Raw genomic sequence first — 21496 nt, 5'->3', positions numbered from 1 at the left:
GTGTCAACGACAGGTATTACAAAGTATCGTGATGTTGAAACAATATATGCAATGATTTACACTGATATAAAGCTACAGTATTAAACGTACATATTTAATAACTGCCAGAGCTACAAGGTTAAAGTCCTTTGATGCATTACACCTTCAGTGCCCCATCAGGAGCGTAGGGGCCCGTAGCTACGCTATGCAGTTCAGACATTTAAGGTGCGAATGGCCATTTGCCATCCCCTGACTGGAACTATGTGAGTGCATTTAACATCAACCATTCCTTGGATTTAAGCAATTCACTAGATCACCCGGCGTCTAACTGTTGGCTATATGACCACCATCCAGCGTATTTTCTGGATTACGGATAACCATTTTGCCTGTCATTCACTATAGAACGCTTGAACGTAGCACTACATCGAGTGAGTGGATAATGGGTGCCATCACCGACCACATATATGAAAATGGAGAACACTGTAATACTAAAATACCTATATGCGATGTGTCGGTCCACGTAAAACCACACCAGAGGAGGACAGACAAATACCCGAAGCTAACAGGCAGTTTCCCTTACAAAATGCAGTTGCTATTAATGGAAAGACTGCAGTTGCAGTTCTGTGCAAAATCTGTACGAAACATACTATATAAATCGGGAATTCATCATTGAAAACCAGCAGTTAAGGGGAAGCTCGAGGATCGTCATAAACAAACACGCCTGGCGTTTGCTCAAGAACGTGTGAACAACGGTCTCGATTACTGGGGCCGCGTGATCTTCAGCGATGAGGAAAGCTTAGCATCAAATACCCACGGACGTCTCCATTGTTGGCGACCTAATAATACGAGATATGAGACCCAAAACGTTCATGAGGAAGCTAGAAGTAGACACATCACCTTTAATATTTGGGGTTGGGTGCACCTTTATGGCATAGGAGAGCTGACAGAGATACATGGACGCCTGACCGGTGATCAGTATATCGAGATCATGGAGGAGGTGATGTTGCTTTCTGTTTGCGCATATACACTTCCGTATCTTGAACGTATTATATTCATGCAGGTATGTTACTTATGATATGCATATAGGTACGGTATTTTGGTAAGACAGTGTTCTCCATTTTAATATATGTGGTCGGTGATGGCACCTATTATCCACTCACTCGATGTAGTGCTACCTTCAGGCGTTCTATAGTAAATGACAGGCAAAATGGTTATCCGTAATCCAGAAAATACGCTGGATGGTGGTCATATAGTCAACAGTTAGACGCCGGGTGATCTAGTGAATTGCTTAAATCCAAGGAATGGTTGATGTTAAATGCACTCACATAGTGCCAGTCAGGGGATGGCAAATGGCTATTCGCACCTTAAATGTCTGAACTGCATAGCGTAGCTACAGGCCCCTACGCTCCTGATGGGGCACTGAAGGTGTAATGCATCAAAGGACTTTAACCTTGTAGCTCTGGCAGTTATTAAATATGTACGTTTAATACTGTAGCTTTATATCAGTGTAAATCATTGCATATATTGTTTCAACATCACGATACTTTGTAATACCTGTCGTTGACACTAAATTCATTTATTAATAAAATTTAAGCTCAGTCACGAGAACACATGTTAAATTAAACGGATTATCTTCAGTTATTATATAACTGAAATGGATTAGGCCAGGTTATTATGTAATGAAAGCAATTTTAAATATTTCACGTTAGAACGCAACTTCCCACCATAACAATAATAGTCTGTTTACCTGCTATCACAGTTTACCTAATCTCATGCAAAATTTCCACAGGATAATTATTCGATGCACACTGCGCGCATTGTTCAGCCATGGTTTGCTGAGCAACGCGACTCTGAATTGCTGCAGTGGCCGAGCAAAGGATGCGACCTCAACCCCATTGAGAATGTTTGGGGGAATATTGTCAACTCGTGGGAGGTCAGGGAACGAACTCGCCAACGTCTCCTTCAGCATACCATGGAGGAGTGGGAACTGTTCTGTCGTAATGGACATCTAATTTACAACCAGGTCTCGTTCCTGCCCAGCAGGTTACAGTCTGTAACAGAAAATGATGATGGCTGGACAAAGTGTTGATTTGTTAGGAGTAGGCCTATTCGTTCATTGCCAATAAATGTAATCTGCTTACATACACAAATAGCTATTTACAAGAAGTGTATATACTATGTGTTAAGTATAAAATTAGTGGTGGTGGTATGTGTGTGTGGGGGGATGGGGTGTGAGGTGCTGGTAGTGTGTTTGGGTGGTGGGATGGGATACGAAGTGGTGATGGTGTGGGTGTGAGGTGGTGTGGATGTGAGGTGCTGGTAGTGTGTGTGTAGAGGGGGGGGGATGGGATATGAATTGACGGTGATGTGGATATGAGGTGGTTGTGGTGTGTGTGTGTGTGTGTGTGTGTGTGTGTGTGTGTGTGTGTGTGTGTGTGTGTGTGTGTGTGTGTGTGTGTGTGTGTGTATGAGGTGGTGTGGGTATGAGGTGTTGGTAGTGTGTGTGTAAGAGATGGGGTACGAAGTGGTGGTGGTGTGGGTGTGAGGTGGTTGTGTGGGGGATGGGATGTGAGGTGGTTGGGTGTGACGGATGGGGTGATCAGGTGGTGTGGGTGTTAGGTGCTGGTAGTGTGTGTGTGGGGCGGATGAAGTATGAAGTGATGTGGATGTAAAGTGGTTGTGGTGTGTGTTTGTGTGTGTGAGGTGGTGTGGGTGTTAGGTGCTGGTAGTGTGTGGGGGGGATGAAGTAAGAAGCGATGGTGATGTGGATGTGAGGTGGTTGTGGTGTTTGTTTGTGTGTGTGAGGTGGTGTGGGTGTGAGGTGCTGGTAGTGTGTGCGTGGGGAATAGGGTATGAAGTGCTGGTGGTGTGGGGGATGGGATGTGAGGTGGTATGAGTGTGGCTGATGGGGTGATCAGGTGGTGTGGGTGTGGTGGATGGCGTGTCGGATGTGGGGGAATGAGTGTGAGGTGGTGCCGTGGGCATCAGCAATGTAATATTATTACTTTTGATAACAGGGCCGAGGATGAGATGGAGGGATGGGGTGGAGAGGTATATGAGAGAGGGGGATGTGAGTTGGGAGCAGGGCAGTGAAATGGCGGGGGACAGGGCGACGTGAAGGCGATTTGTTTGTGGCCACCCCGAACGGGATTGAGGCGTCTGGCAATAGATAGATAACAGGGTTATATTGTGGTAACACTGACCAGTTAGGATAGTTGTTTATTAACTATTGTATAGTGTATTTAGAAAGGTGTGCAGGGAAAAAATAGTATGCCTGGTGGCAATAAATCCTTGCGACTTCCGCTGGAAAACATTATATAATTATCTAATAAAATTATAATGGGTTAATGTGTTACATTGTTTTGACCTCCTAAGTATATTGTGCTACATGTAATCAGTCATATATCCATGAAACATGATATGGATAGATAAACGATTATTATACATACGGGTGTGCTAATGCTGACGTTATGAACATTAGACTAATGCTTTCCATATATATAATCTGCTTACGAGTTTAAAGCGGTGGTGCGTTAAACAACTGTTTCGAGTGAAGAATGAGGTAGTAGCGGAGTTGTTTCCTAGGTTTGGGGGGGGGGGAGGAATGATTGACCAATGGCAACCCCTGTTAAGTTTATTGATAAATATGTTTCCTGGGACTGCACTGCATATACTTATTAAGACAATACTGTATTAGTAGCCTATAAATAATTATAATTTCAGTCGTGAATCTTAAGTTTCGCAAGTCAATAGTAGGTGAAAATATTAATCATAGCATAGCTATGTTTTTGTCTGATTCGGGGGATGCACTTGGATATATAATGATAAATATAATTGAATTATATATATATATATATATATATATATATATATATATATATATATATATATATATATGCACAGGTCACGTAACATTATTAAAGGAAACCCGATGAAGTAAAAGAATGACTGACTGGATTCCACGAGATGGGCAGCGTAGTAGAAAACGACCATATAAGAGATGGAGTTAATAGAGAAGATTGTAGGCAAAACCTGGCACAGACTAGCCCTAATAAGGAATTCATGCAAAGGAAAAGGGAGGCCTTTGTTCAGCAGTGGACTCTAAATGGTTAATGATGATGATAAATACAGGCTGTATACAGGACGAGTAGACAAGCAAGATATCAGGTATGTCAACGTTCGATGGCGGGTACGTAAGTATATGTGTCTAACCCTAAGAAAATGATGTCCATTATACTGGAAATAACGTTGCAAATGGGCTTATTTTACTCCTTGTCATGATGTGTATGTGTCTCCTTTGCATTTGCTAGGCGTGTCATATCGGTTTAAACTGCATATCATAATTTGATCATATTATCAAAATTTCCTTACACTACCACGGATCTCACCTATCGATCACCCGCATAATCATTGTCTGATCTGTATTGATGAAGATGGACTGCAACCAGTAATTTGGCCATATATTTTGTATTAACCTTATAATCAATCTTCATACGCGTCGTCCATGGACGTTTCGAATCGCTTGCACAAAGAAGCAGATCGAATTCACCAGACTCTACGTTGGTGTGATAAGGTTGGCTGATGTATGATGGCTACTGTCTGCGCACCATACACTTGTATTACTTTAAGCCTTTTGTATTAGCATTCACTTTACATTTAATGATTATGGTAATGATTCATGGAGTCACATAATTGTTTTTAAGGTCATACGGCAAACTATTAACGGCATCAACAATAGCAAAACTCAGTCACCACTCCCGACCCAAGTAACAGGACAAGGCCCATTCATTCATAGAAACTTACACTACTACTGCCACCCTGCCACATTTGGTCAGGGGGTGGGGTAGGGAGGTGGTAGCGGGGGTGTAGAAACTCCTTTCCGCAACTGTACCACTCACAAAGCCACTCCAAGTCAGAGCTGGTTTACTGCCCCTGTAATTAGACTGACCAAATTACCCTGCCAGTGATTAATGGATTGTTAACTGCTGCTTGAAGGCCAGGAGAGTGGTAACGCCTTCACACCCCGAGGACTCCCTGTTATCCTTGCAAACCACTAACAATTTCATTTCCCTTTGGAGAGAGTCTTAGTAGAGAGGAATGTATTAATGAAGGCTCTATCTACAGTAATTTCTCTGGCTCGAAGTTCCTCCTAAGCTATTTAAAATCGTCGGGAGATAACAAGAAAATCCAAGACGCCATTGTACTCAAGATTGTAAGCCTTTCAGCCCGAGATCGCAATTGTCTTCTTTCTATCCCAGTACGTTTTCAATAAATTTAAGATAAGTGCTTTGAACACAGCGAAGAGCGAATCAGGTTTCCATTAATCCTTTCATTTTGAGGACGTCATTCTGATTCTATTCTTGCTTTGTCTCTCTAACGGCTATGTTCAATATAAGACAACTTTTTAAATTAAGCGAGTTTTGAGTATAGTGTTCATTTCCCCTTCTGCCAAAGACCATTATTTTCACTACATTTATGCGCTCTATCACTGAAGTACTTTTCCAGGGTTCATTGTCACAGGGAAAACAATAAGGAAAGGAAAATGTATACCGATTTTACGGTCTGGAAGGTGTCTATCCAATATATCAAAATCAAGGGGGTCATCTGACTGGTATGTTCCCCTTCAGTTTGAACCTAACCATTAAACATATATCCGGTAGGTGTACGGGGCAGGTAACAAAGGGTTGATGTGGATGAGGAAGACGGGAATTTGAAGAGGTGTTAGTGTACAGCTATTCATCTATTCTGGGTTGAGGCTAGTTTGTTCATGTGTGTGTGTTGTGTGTGTGTGTGTGTGTGTGTGTGTGTGTGTGTGTGTGTGTGTGTGTGTGTGTGTGTGTGTGTGTGTGTCTGTGTGTCTGTGTGTGTCTGTGTGTAAGTATCTGTGTGTATGTATATGTGTATGTATGTATAGATGGATGTAGACGAGGGCATATGTTGTTTTCACCGGGTTGCCAAACTGTCTTGTCAAGTTTCAGTTGCATCAAAGCAGAAGGCTGCCTGAGGCGGCACACACAACTTACTGCAAGCGCCAGGAAGTGAGACAGTGACGTGGATGATGCTTGTTTCTGTGATGAGTCAGGTCCAGAGGCTGACTTTGATTCATTATCAGTTGGCCGACTTGATGGGTCGAAAATTGAATGTAATTTCTGCTTCAAGGTGTCAGATGGCATGCTTGATGAGCACCGACTCGATGTGTCTCCTCGCTGAGGCAGAATGAAAATCTGAAGCATGTCATGGAGTTTGAGTGTCCCCTTTTACCAATAAAAACAGACTTATGCCTGCCCGCTGTAAGAGGGTGTATGAGCAGACAATCACTATTGGCTTAATATTTGAGGTGGGGAGATTCTGCGACCCCCATCACACGTCTCAAGTGTCCCAGATTGTCTCTGAATGTGACTGAGCTGAACCGAGTACCTGTGGCAAGGATTGTACTATAGGGTGGCTTGACTAGCCTGCCTCTCGGGAAGACAAAGGGACTGTCTCAGGTAGCCTGCTCCCGTACCTGCCATAACACACTGTGGTCACACCACAGCCTCCTCGACAGTGCTGGGGATATAACTGTATAAGGCAAAGGAAGTTCAGTGGGGCTGTCTCGTCGGGATGGAGGAATCAAAACAAAGGCTACTGTGGCTGCGGCACGGTGTAAGACCATGTCGGTTATCCTTCTCTTGTTCCTCCTCTACTCCAGGCTCTAGAGAAAACAGACTCTGCTCGGTCGTTGGCATACACATTGGACTGGTTGGAAGCAAGGAGTGACAGATCCAAGGGAGTCTTAACCTTTCGCAGGAGTCTGACTTCTCGTCTAATGTTCTAAAAGTTTCCCTCTTCCATAATTAATTCTGCAGCATCACAATAGCGATGACGATAAAAATTATGACGATGATGGTGACGATGACGATGACTATGATAGCAAAGACAATGTAAATATTGATAACGATAACTGTGCGAGATACCCTGGCCATTTATACAACAGGTCTAACAAATGGCCAAAAATTGCAGCCTCAGTAAATGTTAAAAAAGGGAATGAAAGAACAGCGGAAAAGGCAGAGAGAAAGGAGAAGAGAGCCGCTTTACCTGTCCTACCAACGCTGTCACACCACACTGTTTTACATTCATCCTTATTTTTACCAGTTGACTTTTTACCTCGTGAATGCGGCAGTGGTGCAGATGTGGTAGTATGGCGGAGCAGTGGTGGTGGTGATGGTGTAGTGGAAGTGCTGTGGTGTGTTGAGATGTGGTGAAGGTATAATGAAGCTGAAGTGTTGTAGTAGGTGTGGCGGAGGTATGGTGGGATTTGATGGAGGTCTGATGGTGGTGTGGTGCTGGTATGGTGAAGATGTCGTAGTATGGCAGAAGTGTGGTGAAGGTGTGGCGTGGGTGTGGTGAAGGTGTGGCTTGGGTGTGGTGAAGGTGTGGCTTGGGTTTGGTGAAGGTGTGACGTAGGTGTGGTGACGGTGTTTAGTGCGGTGGTGGGTTGATGGTGTGGTAGAGGTGGAGTGATGTAGTGGAGGTGAGGTGATGTGGAAGGGGTGTAGTGGTGAGGTGATGTGATGGGGGTGTGGTAGAAGTGTAGTGGAGGTGTGGTGTGGGTATGCTGCAAGTGTGGAGGAGATGGTGGGGTGCAGTGGTGTGGTGTGGGTGAGCTGGAAGTGTGATGGTGTAATGGAGGTGAGGTGATGTGGAAGGGTGTAGTGGTGAGGTGATGTGGTAGGGCGTGGTGGAGGTGTGGTGGAGTGATGAAGCTGTGGTGGAGCAATGCAGATGTAGTGGTGCAGCAGGAGTCAACAGTGAATTAATGCCAACAATGTTTCACTTTCCCGGACCATTTTTTGAACGTCTCTCACTGTGACAATTACGTCTCTTGGACCGACGGAGATTGGACTTGTATTTTGGCGCAGTTCACTTGTACACACGCAGAACTTTGTGTGTGCGTGGCATAGAGTGAGAGAGAGAGAGAGAGAGAGAGAGAGGGAGAGAAGGGGGGTTTAAGATATGTGTTGGAGAGTTTAATCACCGGACCCTTCTAATGGCTGGGACCGGCCTACTGTCAACTTTGTCTCTGAACCACTTAAGTAACTGAATCCAACAGACAGCTGGTCCAGACTACAGCAACCAGGGCAGCTCTAGCCTTCTTCTGTGTCAAACAGGATGCTAGGCGATGTTACCTGATTATACCTCTGTTTAAGGTCCTATAGAGACCTTTTGAGTCCCTTTTTAGGCCCTATTTATGTATCATGCACGAGCCAGCCTGGTGCCCGTCAGCCAGATTCCGCCTATATCTCTTGTGTGAATCATGTTCGGAGCTTCCAAAAGTACAATAAATATAAAACATATAACACTGTATAAATGTCACTACAAGATAAAAACTGAAAAAAAACGCACACACACAAATTTAATGGAAAGAATGTGAACAATGTTTCAACTAGGAGTCGTCTGGTATCAGCCGCACGGTGCCCCCTTGGCCTTGCCTCGTTGCCCGACTACCGTCAGTGTCTTAATGGACGGAGGAAGGGGTGTATGTGGCCCCTCCTCCTCCCTCTCTCCTTACCCTAATCTCTCCTATTACTGACGTATTTTAGTCCTGATTTTTAGAGAGTCCAACAAATTCAGCGAAAGCTATTTTAGTTTTGCACCGTCTTGAGACTGTCTTTGTCTACAGCATGTATCTCGCGGTATATTGACGTGTGTTCTCTATCGGTATATTGACGTGTGTTCTCTATCTCCAAATCTTCCTTTTTTGTGTGTACCCATCCGCCTCCCTGACCCTATTTATCTGTTTATCTATCTTGGTTATTACTAAAGACTCGTCATGTGTTGTTTAGTTGTGTGGTTGTTCCTCTACTGTTCCTTAGCTGCTCTATCTACTCGGTTGTTTATCTGTCCGTTTATCGATCTATATATCTATCTGTCAGTATTAGTCTCTATTGGTCTATTTATCTATTCATCCATCTTCCTATCTATCCACCTATCCTTCCATTCATCGATCAGTCCATCTATTCATCCATCCATCCATCCTTCCGTCTATCTATCTATCTGTCTATATATCTAACTATCCGTCCAACCATCCATCTATCTATCAAACAATCTATCAGTGCATTTATTTATTTATATGTCTATCCATCCACCCATCCCTTTTCAATCTATCTATCTATCTATCCGTCCTTCCATTCATCCATCCATCCATCTATCAGTCTATTCATCCATCCATCCATCCATCCATCTATCAATCTATCTATCTATTTTATGAAGGTGGAGAGAGCGATGAATGTTTTAGGACCTGAGGCTGAGTGTAGAACCTCGGGTGTAAGTTTCACCACCTATTCGTATCTTCATTTATCTATCTGGCTATCTGTCTGTCTGTCTATCTGTCTATCAATCTATCTGTCTGTCTATCTATGTATCTATCTATTTATCTATCTATCTGTCTTTATCTATGTCTATGTACGGAATCTGTCAATGTCTACGTGCGACAATTGCATTTAGGTTTCTATACAATGACAGACAGACAGACAAAGACGTAAGAGGAGAGTGGTAGGATCTGTCATGTGTTAGGGGTTGATTGTATTCTCTCTCTCTCTCTCTCTCTCTCTCTCTCTGTATGTTGTATGTTTGTCTATCCTCTGTCGCTGTTTTATTTATCACTGCTCTGATCCGCCTGCTCCTCACCCACCTCCATTACGGCAGGCACGTAGCACCCATCTAACTACACACTCATCCCGTCTCTGTCCAACTCTGTAACACACGAGCACCGATATTCTCAGTCTTTTATGTATGCAACTTGTCATTGATGTCATTCCCTTTGCCTATGACCTCCAATCTTTTCTATTTCATGCGTCAAGCCATCTTAATATCAATGTATCATAATATTCGTATATTCTTTTTCATCTTTATTTCAGTGCCTAAAATTTGTAGGTTCTCAATTTTTTTTTTTTTTCAAATAAATGGGTTATCTTCTCCCTCTATGTAGCACTGAAGATCATATTTCCATCTCAGTAGCAACAAAACTGAGATGCATCTGAACTGCTTGCATCTTCCCCTCCGTTTTTTCTACCACACACACACACACACACACACACACACACACACACACACACACACACACACACACACACACACACACACACACACACACACACACACACACCGCCATATCAATATTTATTAACTCTAACCTTACTCAAACGCCCATCCTCCCCCTCCTTGCCCGCTATTTCTCTTTCCATTGCAGTTTCGCATTGAATGTCTGTTTCTGTGAACTGTTATAAAACGTACGGTAAATATGAGAGTGTAAACAAAACATATCTTAAGGAGAATGATGTGGTGTGGCAAGAATGAAAACAAAATAAAAAGTTTCATTGTGTTGGAGTGCTCTGTATCAAAAATCTATCTGTCTGTCTATTGCCAGACGCCTCAATCCCGTTTGGGGTGGCCACAAACAAATCGCCTCCAAGTCGCCCTGTCCCCCGCCATTTCACTCCCCTGCTCCCAACTCACACCCCCGTCTCTCATATACCTCTCCACCCCATCCCTCCATCTCATCCTCGGCCTCCCCCTCCCTCTTCCCCCCTCCACCTCGCTCACATACACTCAGTCATATCACAATCTTTAAAGTCAGCCTCATCAACGTGATTACATATTTATGATGTTTATTGTTGCTACTATCAGACCGTTTAATTAGTCATCATTCATACCCTGGTGGTGAAAGAATGAATGCTATAAGTAATTTTTCCATTTTGAAATACATATCCTTCTCTGAATATAATCTCCTGGGGATAAAATTAATCAGATATGAAAATCCGACCTCAAGCTGAAGATATTAATGCGGGGGAATTTCACTTAGCAAAGAGTCGCAATGCGTTTGACCTCAGAGAATTTAGTACACCCTTTCCTGTGCGATATATTTTGGATTTTACGTTCTGAAGACACCGATATAACTGGATGGCTCCACTGCCCAGTTATACAAATGTCCCTCAGTTCCCTCCCTATCCCCAGAAGAAGGATGGTGGACCACAGGAGGAGAGAAACATAAGCTTCCAATCAGCTAGGTTCTCATTTCGGATAAACCTGGAACTACAACTACTACTACAACTCATGAAACTGATAAGAAAAAGGAAATAAGGTATCTACAAAGCTAGTGACAATACTGTTCAATTTAACAGTATTAGAAGCTTGTACAATGTTGGTTGGCTGTAAACACCACACACTGTCCCAGTTCTCTCTTCCCCACCACACTGCCACACCACCCTTTGCCAAACCACATTGTCACACCATACTCTTCCAAACCATTCTGCCATACCACACTGCCAAGCCACACTGCCACACTACATTGCCACTACACACTGCCACACCACACTCTGTGCCAGCACACTGTCACACCACACTCTGTCCCAGCACACTGGCACACCACACTGTCCCAGCACACTGCCACACCATTGCCCCACCACACTGCCACACCACACTTTGAAACACTCTTTGCCAAACCATACTGCCACACCACAATCAGCCACGCCACAATCTGCTAGTATTACTCAAGCCCGTTCTATCAAAGCGGTCCTCTGTCTGGAAACATTGTCAAAACCTAAGGAGATATTGCTAAATTTTACAGCCACATTTAAACTGAATGGAATAGTTTGACACTCGTTTCCTTTGTTCGAAATCCAAGACGTGTAAAAGGATTATTGGCCGCAACTGTACCCCTCTGCATGGAATACGTGTGTATGAAATATTTGTGAGGCAAGGCTTCAAGCAGCCACATCCTGCCTCTGATATTTTCACAGGGGATGATACACTATTAAGCTGTATTAGCCAACGCTCGAAGGTAGCATGAATATCGTATAAGCAATGAGTGTGTGTGTGTGTGTGTGTGTGTGTGTGTGTGTGTGTGTGTCCGCTCAGATCAGGTAAAGCTCAGGCTAAAGGCGATATCACGTCAAATCTGTGATAAGACACACTAAGGTACGCAGTGGTTGGCGATAAACATTTGATAACGGCGTCGACGTAAAAGCACAGGACCTTTGGCGCGGGGTTCTATGTAACATTGCCTGTCAAGCAGAACTAAAACAGGGACCTGGATGCTCGATGACGGTTGTATGGTACTTTAGGGGAATAAATAGGATTTTAGGTGCTTTCCTCGTCAGTGCCGTCTCCCAGGCAGTAAAAAAAGAAAAAAAAAAATGCTTCCTCGTTCATGCTCTCCCAGCGGTGCAGTTCCAGAGTAAGAAATGCCGATGTTGCATATCGTACATTAGGGAGAGATTGGGGCTTGGACCGGTATTCTCGGGGGGTAAGAAGCTCTATAACACCTCTTCCTTATTGATTTATTTTGGGTTATGACTGGCTCATGTAATTTTGTACGTTGTTAATGCAGAGTATGGTGATATCAGAATTAAGTACCACAAGAGGACGGCAAGGTGAAATATGCAAAATAAATCGCGTAGGAAGAAGTGTCAGGGAGCTTGATTAACCGGGGAGAATACGGGCCTTGGTCTACGTTACTTGCCTGCCTTATTGACCTACCGTGTACTCGATAGGCGTTGATGCAAGTACTTTTCTTTCCTCATAATACCCACTCATCCAACAGTATCTCTGGGGAACAGGGTATAAATTCAAGGAAGCTCCCTGGCACCTCTTACTTGGCGATATATTTTGGATATTGATCGTTAGTTTCCCTTCGTGTATGGCGATGTCTGAAGGATTTATACGACAGAGAATAGGACAGTAAGGTGTAATAAGCAAAATAAATCGCTTAGAAAAAGGTGATAGAGAACTTCCTCAACCGGCGAGAATACAGGACTAGGACCAACCCCCGTGCTGTCGAGTGCCGTAACAACTAAACTGTATTATTTATCCAGGGCCAATCAGTCACATTACATGACTTGTAGACTGACGGTAGGGTGTCAAAGCCTGGGGAAACGTTTAATGGTGTTATCCTTGTCAGTTACATCTTACGTTTATTAAGGCTAGGAAAGGCGGAAGTGCATTAGTTAGCACATCCTGTATTTCAAAAGTTTTCAAGTCAATTCTCAATAGGAAAATTTTAAGGCATCTTTCCTATCACAACCTTCTTTCCGATTGTCAGTATGGGTTCCGTCAGGGACGCTCCACTGGCGATCTTCTCACCTACCTTTCAGACTCCTGGTCATCCTCCTTTCGGGACTTTGGCGAAAGCTTTGCCATTGCACTTGACATCTCAAAGGCTTTCGATCGAGTTTGGCATAAATCTTTAATTTCCAAACTGCCCTCCTACGGTTTCTATCCTTCTATCTGTGCCTTCATCGCTAGCTTCCTTTCTGGTTGTTCTATAGCCGCTGTTGTAGACGGCCATCGCTCTTCTCCTAGATCTATCAACAGTGGTGTTCCTCAGGGCTCTGACCTATCACCAACTCTCTTCCTTTTATTCATCAATGATCTTCTAAACTGTACATCTAACCCTATCCACTCATACGCTGATGACTCCACCCTTCACCTTTTCATTCGGTTCCCGCAACGCCCATCTCAACAGTTACTTCAACAAACAAGGGATGAGGCTATGGCACACCTAATGTCTGACTTGGCTCGTATCTCTGACTGGGGTAAAAATAATATGGTTGTTTTTAATGCATCTAAGACTCAGTTCTTACACTTATCAACCCGACAAAATCTTCCACAGGTATACCCACTAATGTTTAATAATATTCAGCTTAATCCTACATCATCCTTGAACATGCTTGGGGTTTCATTTACTCGGGACTTATCTTGGAAAGATCATATTACATCTCTTGTAAAATCTGCTTCCAAGAGATTGGGTGTGCTAAGCCGACTCCGCTCTTTCTTTACCCCTGCACAATTGTTGACTCTATACAGGGGTTTTATCCGCCCCTGTGTGGAGTACAACTCTCATGTGTGGGGAGGCTCCCCACATACAGCTCTTCTCAATGGGGTGGAGTCAAAGGCTCTTCGTCTCATTAACTCTCCTCCTCTTACTGACTCCCTTCAACCTCTGTCTCTTCGCCGCACTGTTTCATCTTTATCTCTTTTCTATCGCTACTTTAATGGTCACTGCTCCTCTGAACTGTCTGCTTGCATTCCTCCACCTCTACGACGGGCGCGTAGCACCCGTCTGGCAGCAAACTCTCATCCCTTTTCTGTCCAACTCTCTAATGCAAGAGTTAACCGTTACTCACAGTCTTTCATTTATGCAACAGGTCAGCTCTGGAACTGTCTCCCTCAGTCTGTATTTCCTGCTGCCTATGATCTCCAGTCTTTCAAACGCAGTGTGTCCAGGTATCTCAGAATGATCGGATCTTGAATTTGGCTCTCTATTGTATTTTGTTTTTCTCTTGGAGGGAACTGTTAACTGCGGGCTCATGGCCTTTGGTTCCTTCTTTCTCGCATAAAAAAAAAAATCCAGCTGGCAACATGAAGAACTGCACTTTGATGTGCAACTGGAAATCTGGGTGTAATACCGCAACATATACACATACATACACAAACATATAAAATGCATTCATACATGTACTAACATATAGACAAGCATTCATTTACATACACCATACAGACGTAAATTTACACGTACAAACAAACATATATTGACAATATCACATACATACATATATACATACCGTACAGTAGGCAACATACATACCTGAACACACACTGGGACAATTACACATATATACATAAATACATAAAGCATACATACATACCTGAACACACACACACACACACACACACACACACACACACACACACACATACACACACACACACACATGCATGATCAAAGCATCCGTCCACCAACATATCTATTACGTCTATCACAGCTACCAAAACCTCTATTCAGTTCAGCATTATCAACAACACGAACACTCTCTCTCTCTCTCTCGACACACACACACACACACACACACACACACACACACACACACACACACACCAATATATACAACAGACGATCAACGAAGCAGGACCTATCTCATCTCCGGGAAAGACGACAGTAAATTCTTGATGGTCACGGGTTCGATCCTGACTTGGCGATGCTGGGTGGAGCTGAGCTGAAGAGTTGATCGTTTCCTATCACACATCTCTGTTTGGTCTTTTTTTCTAACTCTGTTTCATTTAGGTATTTGGGGGAGGTACAGTTCCGTACAATAAATTCGTTCCACTTTTGCGTAGAACAGTTATGGAACCTTCACATGATATTTTGAGAAGTGTATTGGGCTTTGAAGATCGCCTCACTGGGTTTCAGGAATCATTGCTCACTGTGTTATTATTCATCGTTATGTAGTGGATAAGGATTTGTGCCTGCATCTGTACCTTCAAATGTTAATTCCTCTCTCACCCACCAGCAAGGATTCGTGGTTTGCACCTTACATGTTGCGCGTAGCCTATTATATATTAAAATCTGTAAAATTATGACACGAGACTATTTTTACGAATGAAATTAATCAAATCTGTGCACACAACTCTCACATCACCAACTTCAAGACAGTGGCTTTCACACCTCTAACTGGTAAGTTGAACTGGGACAACCAATATTTCCATCATCCATAGTGAAAATGACATTCACTTTGTATCAGATAACTTTGCCTACTATTAACAGTTTATATACAGATATGTAACTGAAGAAAAATGCTACTGATCTTACCGGTATGTGTTTACTGGAAAGCATAAACCACGTAAGTAGAAGCCGATTCCGATACGATACCGATTATTGGTGAATTTTAGCACTCCCACACCGATAATAACAGGCATTTGCTTCCCGATTTACAGCACAGGGGAAGAGGCAGGGCGAGACAGGGGTTAAGGTGGAGGGATGGGGTGGAGAGGTATATGAGGGATGGGAGTCTGAGTTGGATAGAGGGCAGACAGATGATAGAGAAAAGGGTGATATGGATGCGATTTGTTTGTGGCCTCCCCTTATGGGATTAAGGCGTCTGGTGATCCCATGTGGAACAAATAAATGTGGTAGACGTAATAGTAGTAGTAGTAGTAGTAGTAGCAATAGTAGTAGTGGTAAATAATAATAATAACAATAATAATAATAATAATAAAATCGTGTAAAATATGTGAAATTTCGAAATAGGTCAAATAATGTGTAAAAACAGCGGAGTGGGGACAGACTGGATGAACTTAATACTTACATACGCGAGTAGAAAAACCATCGACAAGAATTTACCTGAAACGAAAAGAATGTCAGGGTTATAAGCAGGTATATCAACAATTCACACCTGTTATCATAATCATCAGCCGTAACCTCTTCAGCCCGCAAACATTTTTTTTTTTATACAAATTCTTGCTACGACCCGAAAGTTTTTAAAATTTTGTATAGTTTACTAGAGCTCCCTCGAGGTGAAAAGATTAATGAAGGCTGTAACTCACCCCACCAGGTCGAAAAGTATTTATAAAGCTGAACAGGAATTTCTGGTGTTAGGAAGAATTATGTATATCGATATGTGAAGTAGCTGGAATTACGGAACATATCGGAAAGAAAGTTATGATGATATGATGATGATGATGATGATGATGGTAATTTTTGTTCTTGTTGTTGTTGTTGATGGTGATAATAATGATGATGATGATGATGATGATGATGATGATTTTTGGTGTTGATATTGATGTTGATGATGGTGACGACGATGGTGATTTTTGTTGTGGTTGATGATGGTGATGTTGTTGATGATACAGAGAAATTATCATCTGAATTCCCACTGAAACACTCATAGATCAATTCGTTCATCAGTCATACATTCACTTATACACGATGTCCCGTGAATAATGTAGCGAACTTCGGTACATTCTAGCGCTAATAATAAGTACTAAATAAACATGCTTAGAATACACACTGTGGGTAGTATTCTCGTCGTTAAAGGGGCTCCATAACACCTATTCCTAACTGATTTATCCTGCCTATTACACCTTGCCGTCCTTTTTTAAGTTATTCATCCTAACATCACCATACTCTCCATAAATAGCGAACAAAACGATATTAGCCAGCCATCCAAAAATAAATCGCTAAGGAAGAGGTGTTAGGGAGCTTTCTTAACCGTCGAGAATAATAGCCACTAAGCTCATTAAAGGAAATTACCTCAAGAATAACCAGTTGATGTTAGACGAATTAAGAGGAAGATGGTTTTGCTCGTGCAGTCGATAGACACCAAAATTAACCCTTCTTCCAAATGAAATAAAATCGTCTGGAGGCAGCAAGGAAAAGCCATTTTAAGACGATATTGAACTGAAGAGTATTTTCCTTCTCCCCCTTTATCATTTAGAGATGAAGTTGACTGAAATCGTCCTTTAATAGCCCCGTAAAATATAAATATGAGAGAGAGAGAGATTTAATTCCCTTATTGCCACTTCTCATCGAATAAATATTATCTAGAATAGTCTAAGCACTTCTAACTCTTAGCTTTAGCATAGCCTGGAGTGGTAATATATGAAAATCATTTGGCATTTGTCCCCTAGTACTGCCCAATGCGAATATTAATGCAGATAATCCAGTGTTTCTGCCTTCTAGCATAGTCTAAAGTGATTAATTAAAACCATCTGGAATTAGCTTGAAAATGCGTCACTGCAAACTTCTGGAATTACCTAGAGCAACAGACCAAACTGCGTCACTGTCAGCTTCTGGAAATAGCTTCAACAAAAGACCAAAATGCGTCACTGTCAGCTTCTGGAATTAACTTGAAGTAAAGACCAAAAATGCGTCTCTGTCAGCTTTTGTGATTAGTTTGGAGAAAAGACTAATATGCGTCACTGTCAGCTTCTCGAATTAGCTTGAGGAAAAGATTAAAAACGCGTCACTGTCAGCTTTTGGAATCAGTTTGAACAAAAGACAAACATGTGTCACAGTCGGTTTCTGTATTTAGCGCGAACAAAAGAGCAAATGCGTCACTGTCAGCATCACTCCCTCACGGCACTGCCTCCAAGCATTTAACTGAATTATAAACGAAGGAGTTTGGTGTCAGCCTGAAAAAAAGAAAAGAAAAAAAGGCAGCTTGTGACCTCCACCGCAACCCGAAGAGCCTTTCAACAAATGTATGATGATCGTAACACAATTTCCGTTTCTCCATCATGTCCCTTCTAATTATTCCCAGCTTCATGGTGTTTGTTTTAGCTTTATTCTCTCTACCACCTGTCGATTTTATTCATTTTAAGACCATTAGTAGAGGAGATAGAGAAGTCAAATTTCTGTTTCTCTGTATGTCCTTTCAAATTACCACCAACTTCAAGGCGTATATATTACAAATTTTATTCTCTCTACATTCAATAGGTTTTGTTTAATTTAGAACTATTAGTAGAGGAGCTAACAAAGTTTAAATCTAACCCCTCAAGTTTCAAAAGGTCTCCTCTAACCTGGAAAAAAAAATCGCATGGACCTTGCAAGACAAAAAACACACATGACCTCCTCAGGCTGAATGTGTTAATTACCAGCTTGTGAGCACTGCCTAAGCCTTTGAGTACATTTTTTTTTCTCTTTGTTCTTGGTACCTTCAGACTTAAATTCAGCACAGGAGAGACTTTTCTGACTGGCGGAGGTTGATGCAGTATTCATTAACTTCTTCCCTGCGAGGTGTTTTCATTTTTCATTTTGCTTCAACGAGACCGTTTTGTTAAGATTAGGGGAGCACGCTGATATTGAAGGTGTCATCATCTTTGCTTGGATGGCGTCATTTTACATTCTGTTCTCTCTCTCTCTCTCTCTCTCTCTCTCTCTCCCTACTTCGGACACACCTGTAGCAGTGGCGTTGTTAATTACACCTTTTATCCAGCTCCTTAAGTCTGAAAAGCCTTACAAAAGCTGAATAAAATCGTCCCAGGGTAGCAAAAATCGTCTTATATTATGTCATTAAGCAGAAGGGATTAATTAAGATATATTTATTTTCTCCTAAACCTCGATATTTTTTTTTCCAGTTTCAAGAATGCTTTAAAGGACTTTATACAACCTTCAATTATTCTTTTAAAAATTCTGTACGTCTCATAAGATAAATAAAATAACCTGATATAAGCAAGAAAAAATAAATATAATCGCTTCTATGGGGTAATATGTGTCTGAATCTTGCCTGGCGACGAATCATTCTCAATCTCCACCTCATTCTCTTCCTAATTACCTTATTTACTTGCCCTCCTAGTTAGTCTCTCAACGTGTATAATTCGTTCGCGGTCTCCCTCCCTTTCTTCTCCCCACCGCCTCTCTCATATACTCTCCTAGTCAATCTCCCGCTGTATCTCTCCACCTCGTCCTTGGTCTCTCCCTCCTTCACCCCCCAACCCTCACTTTCTTACATCGTCCTAGTCAAACCCTCACTTTATCTCCACCTCACTCTCGGCCTCCCTCTCCGCCCCAACCCTCACTTCGTTACACTCTCCTAGTCAGTCTCTCACCATATCTCTCCACCTCGTTTCCCGTCTCCCTCTTCTCCTGCCAACCACCTCACTCCCATGCACTCTCCTACTCAGTCTCACGCAAAGTTTCCCCCAAAAAAAATGTAGAAAAAAGAAAACGGGAAGAACACAAGCCCTCATTAATGCCTTTTTTCTCTCTTTACAAATGCTGATGAAAAAACTGGTAGGTAGAAAAACACAAAACTCTCTCTCTCTCTCTCTCTCTCAAATGGTCGACGAAGAACACATACACGAAGCAATACCTGGTAAGGAAGATCACACACACACTATATATATCTATATATACAAATCTCTGAGAAAAACGGCCTAAAAATCCATAAGCGAAAATTCCCGAAAGGACACAATGGCAAAATATATACAGAAAAAAGCATGCAAGCCCAGGGAGAGAGAGAGAGAGAGAGAGACCCCCACCTCCCCCAGGCCACAAACAGGCCGTCCATAAAGAAGCGTCGGGAACAACACAGACAAGGCCGTAAAGACGAGCACCCAAACTTTGTCCCTGTCAGAACTTGGCCAGCCTGAGCAAAGCGTTGGGGCTCACCTGTCAATCGCTGGAGGAGAAGCAGCAGCACCAACACAATGCTGACGCCGTCCATGGTTGCGACGGGGGCAAGACACGACGCAGAAGATACGGCGTTGCAATAATTTTCTTTCCTAGGTATTTACTTCTGGCATTGAGACCAGAACTTAAATGATAAGTTCGGGGATACAGCTGACTCTCTGTTTAAATTCGAGTTTCTCCTGTATCTCCTTTTTTTCACCTGCAGTTTTCCCGTCTATAATCTGCATTCCAAAATCTTTCCACTGACGGTAGATTTTTCGGTTTTCTTAGCTTTTGTCTTTTACTTCCTTCTGTTATGTTATCTGTTCCCTGTTATCTATTTTATATACCCCTTATTTGTGAGTATTTTCTGCCTCCTCTTTTTATACTCGTATAATTTTTTCAACTTATGTTTTTCTTTTTTTTTTTATTTACTCTGCTTCCACTAGCAACTTAGGCAATTTTTCCGTTTAGCCCTGTTTTCAGTTTTCCTCGTACTACTCTAACTTTCGCTTCCTAGTATTATTATGTATATTTCATTTCGTCATCCACGCTTTCTTTCCTTTAGCTGACGACAGATTTGGGTAGAGACGCTTGCCTAGAATCATATATTTATTTTTTACTGTGTTTATTTATTTATTTATTTCTGTGAGTATTCTGTCTGCCGCAATCACTGTCGAGGGAGGAAGAGACTGCCCACACTATCCAAGGCTACGGCCGTCAGCACAACTTGAAAACTACACTCAGACTTCTTTGGTATGGCGTTTTTATATCTTACTTTTCTTGTAGTTGGTCAAGACTGATTAATGCCTGTCAACCACACAATATTGAGGCAAAAATATGCTTCCGATCTCCACCTCCCGTTTGAATACTAAATTTAGTTCTTACAGAATATATGTATCTATAGTACGTTACAGCTTTAAAACTCGTGAAGAAATTGGAACGAACTTATTTCTTTCTGTAAATGTAAGTGTGATATTTTCTTTTGTTCTCGTTGATTTTGTATACTTTCCGCTAATTTCTGAGCCACTGAGGTGGTTTGGCCATGTGGAGAGGATGGAGGGTGAAAGACTGACGAAGAGAGTGTATGTGAGTGAGGTGGAGGGGGAAAGAGGGAGGGGGAGGCCGAGGATGAGATGGAGAGATGGGGTGGAGAGGTATATGAGAGAGGGGGGTGTGAGTTGGGAGCAGGGGAGTGAAATGGCGGGGGACAGGGCGACTTGGAGGCGATTTGTTTGTGGCCACCCCAAACGGGATTGAGGCGTCTGGCAATAGATAGATAGATAGATCTTTATTTCTGTCTTATTATATCTGCGTCCCACTCTTAGTCCTTATTTCAGACTCCCTTCTGTTTTATTTTATTATTTCTCCAGGTTGTTCTGTGAGTTTTTCTTTACTATTATTTTCCTTATTTGTTGAAGCTGGGGCAGGAGGAAGCTTCTGACCAGGCTGTCCAATGTGGCTGGTGATGAGAAATGGTGCAGCCGAGAAAATTAGTTGGCGAACTCTTGATTTCACGGTATTTATCAATCTTCTATCTTTTCTTTATTTTTTTACTATTTTTCCTTATAATTTAGTTTTCAGTCTCTT

At 42.3% G+C, this 21496-nt stretch overlaps 1 protein-coding gene across 1 annotated transcript in view; it reads right to left on the bottom strand.

Annotated features, from left to right (window-relative positions):
- LOC145404709 (uncharacterized) overlaps window positions 1-19961 on the bottom strand; it is a 159137-nt gene extending 139176 nt beyond the window's left edge. Inside the window, exon 1 of the mRNA XM_080276260.1 lies at window positions 19907-19961. Within this exon, the coding sequence (XP_080132386.1) occupies window positions 19907-19961 (55 nt within the window). The remainder of the gene's footprint in view (window positions 1-19906) is intronic.
- Window positions 19962-21496: the final 1535 nt, after the last annotated feature.

Source organism: Coenobita brevimanus, chromosome 64, assembly GCF_032717465.1.
Source record: "Coenobita brevimanus isolate Jiangsu-jjx chromosome 64, ASM3271746v2, whole genome shotgun sequence".
Lineage (NCBI taxonomy): Eukaryota > Metazoa > Arthropoda > Malacostraca > Decapoda > Coenobitidae > Coenobita > Coenobita brevimanus.
Note: the sequence above shows the minus strand (reverse complement) of the source record. Positions and strands in the feature narration are given on the sequence as shown.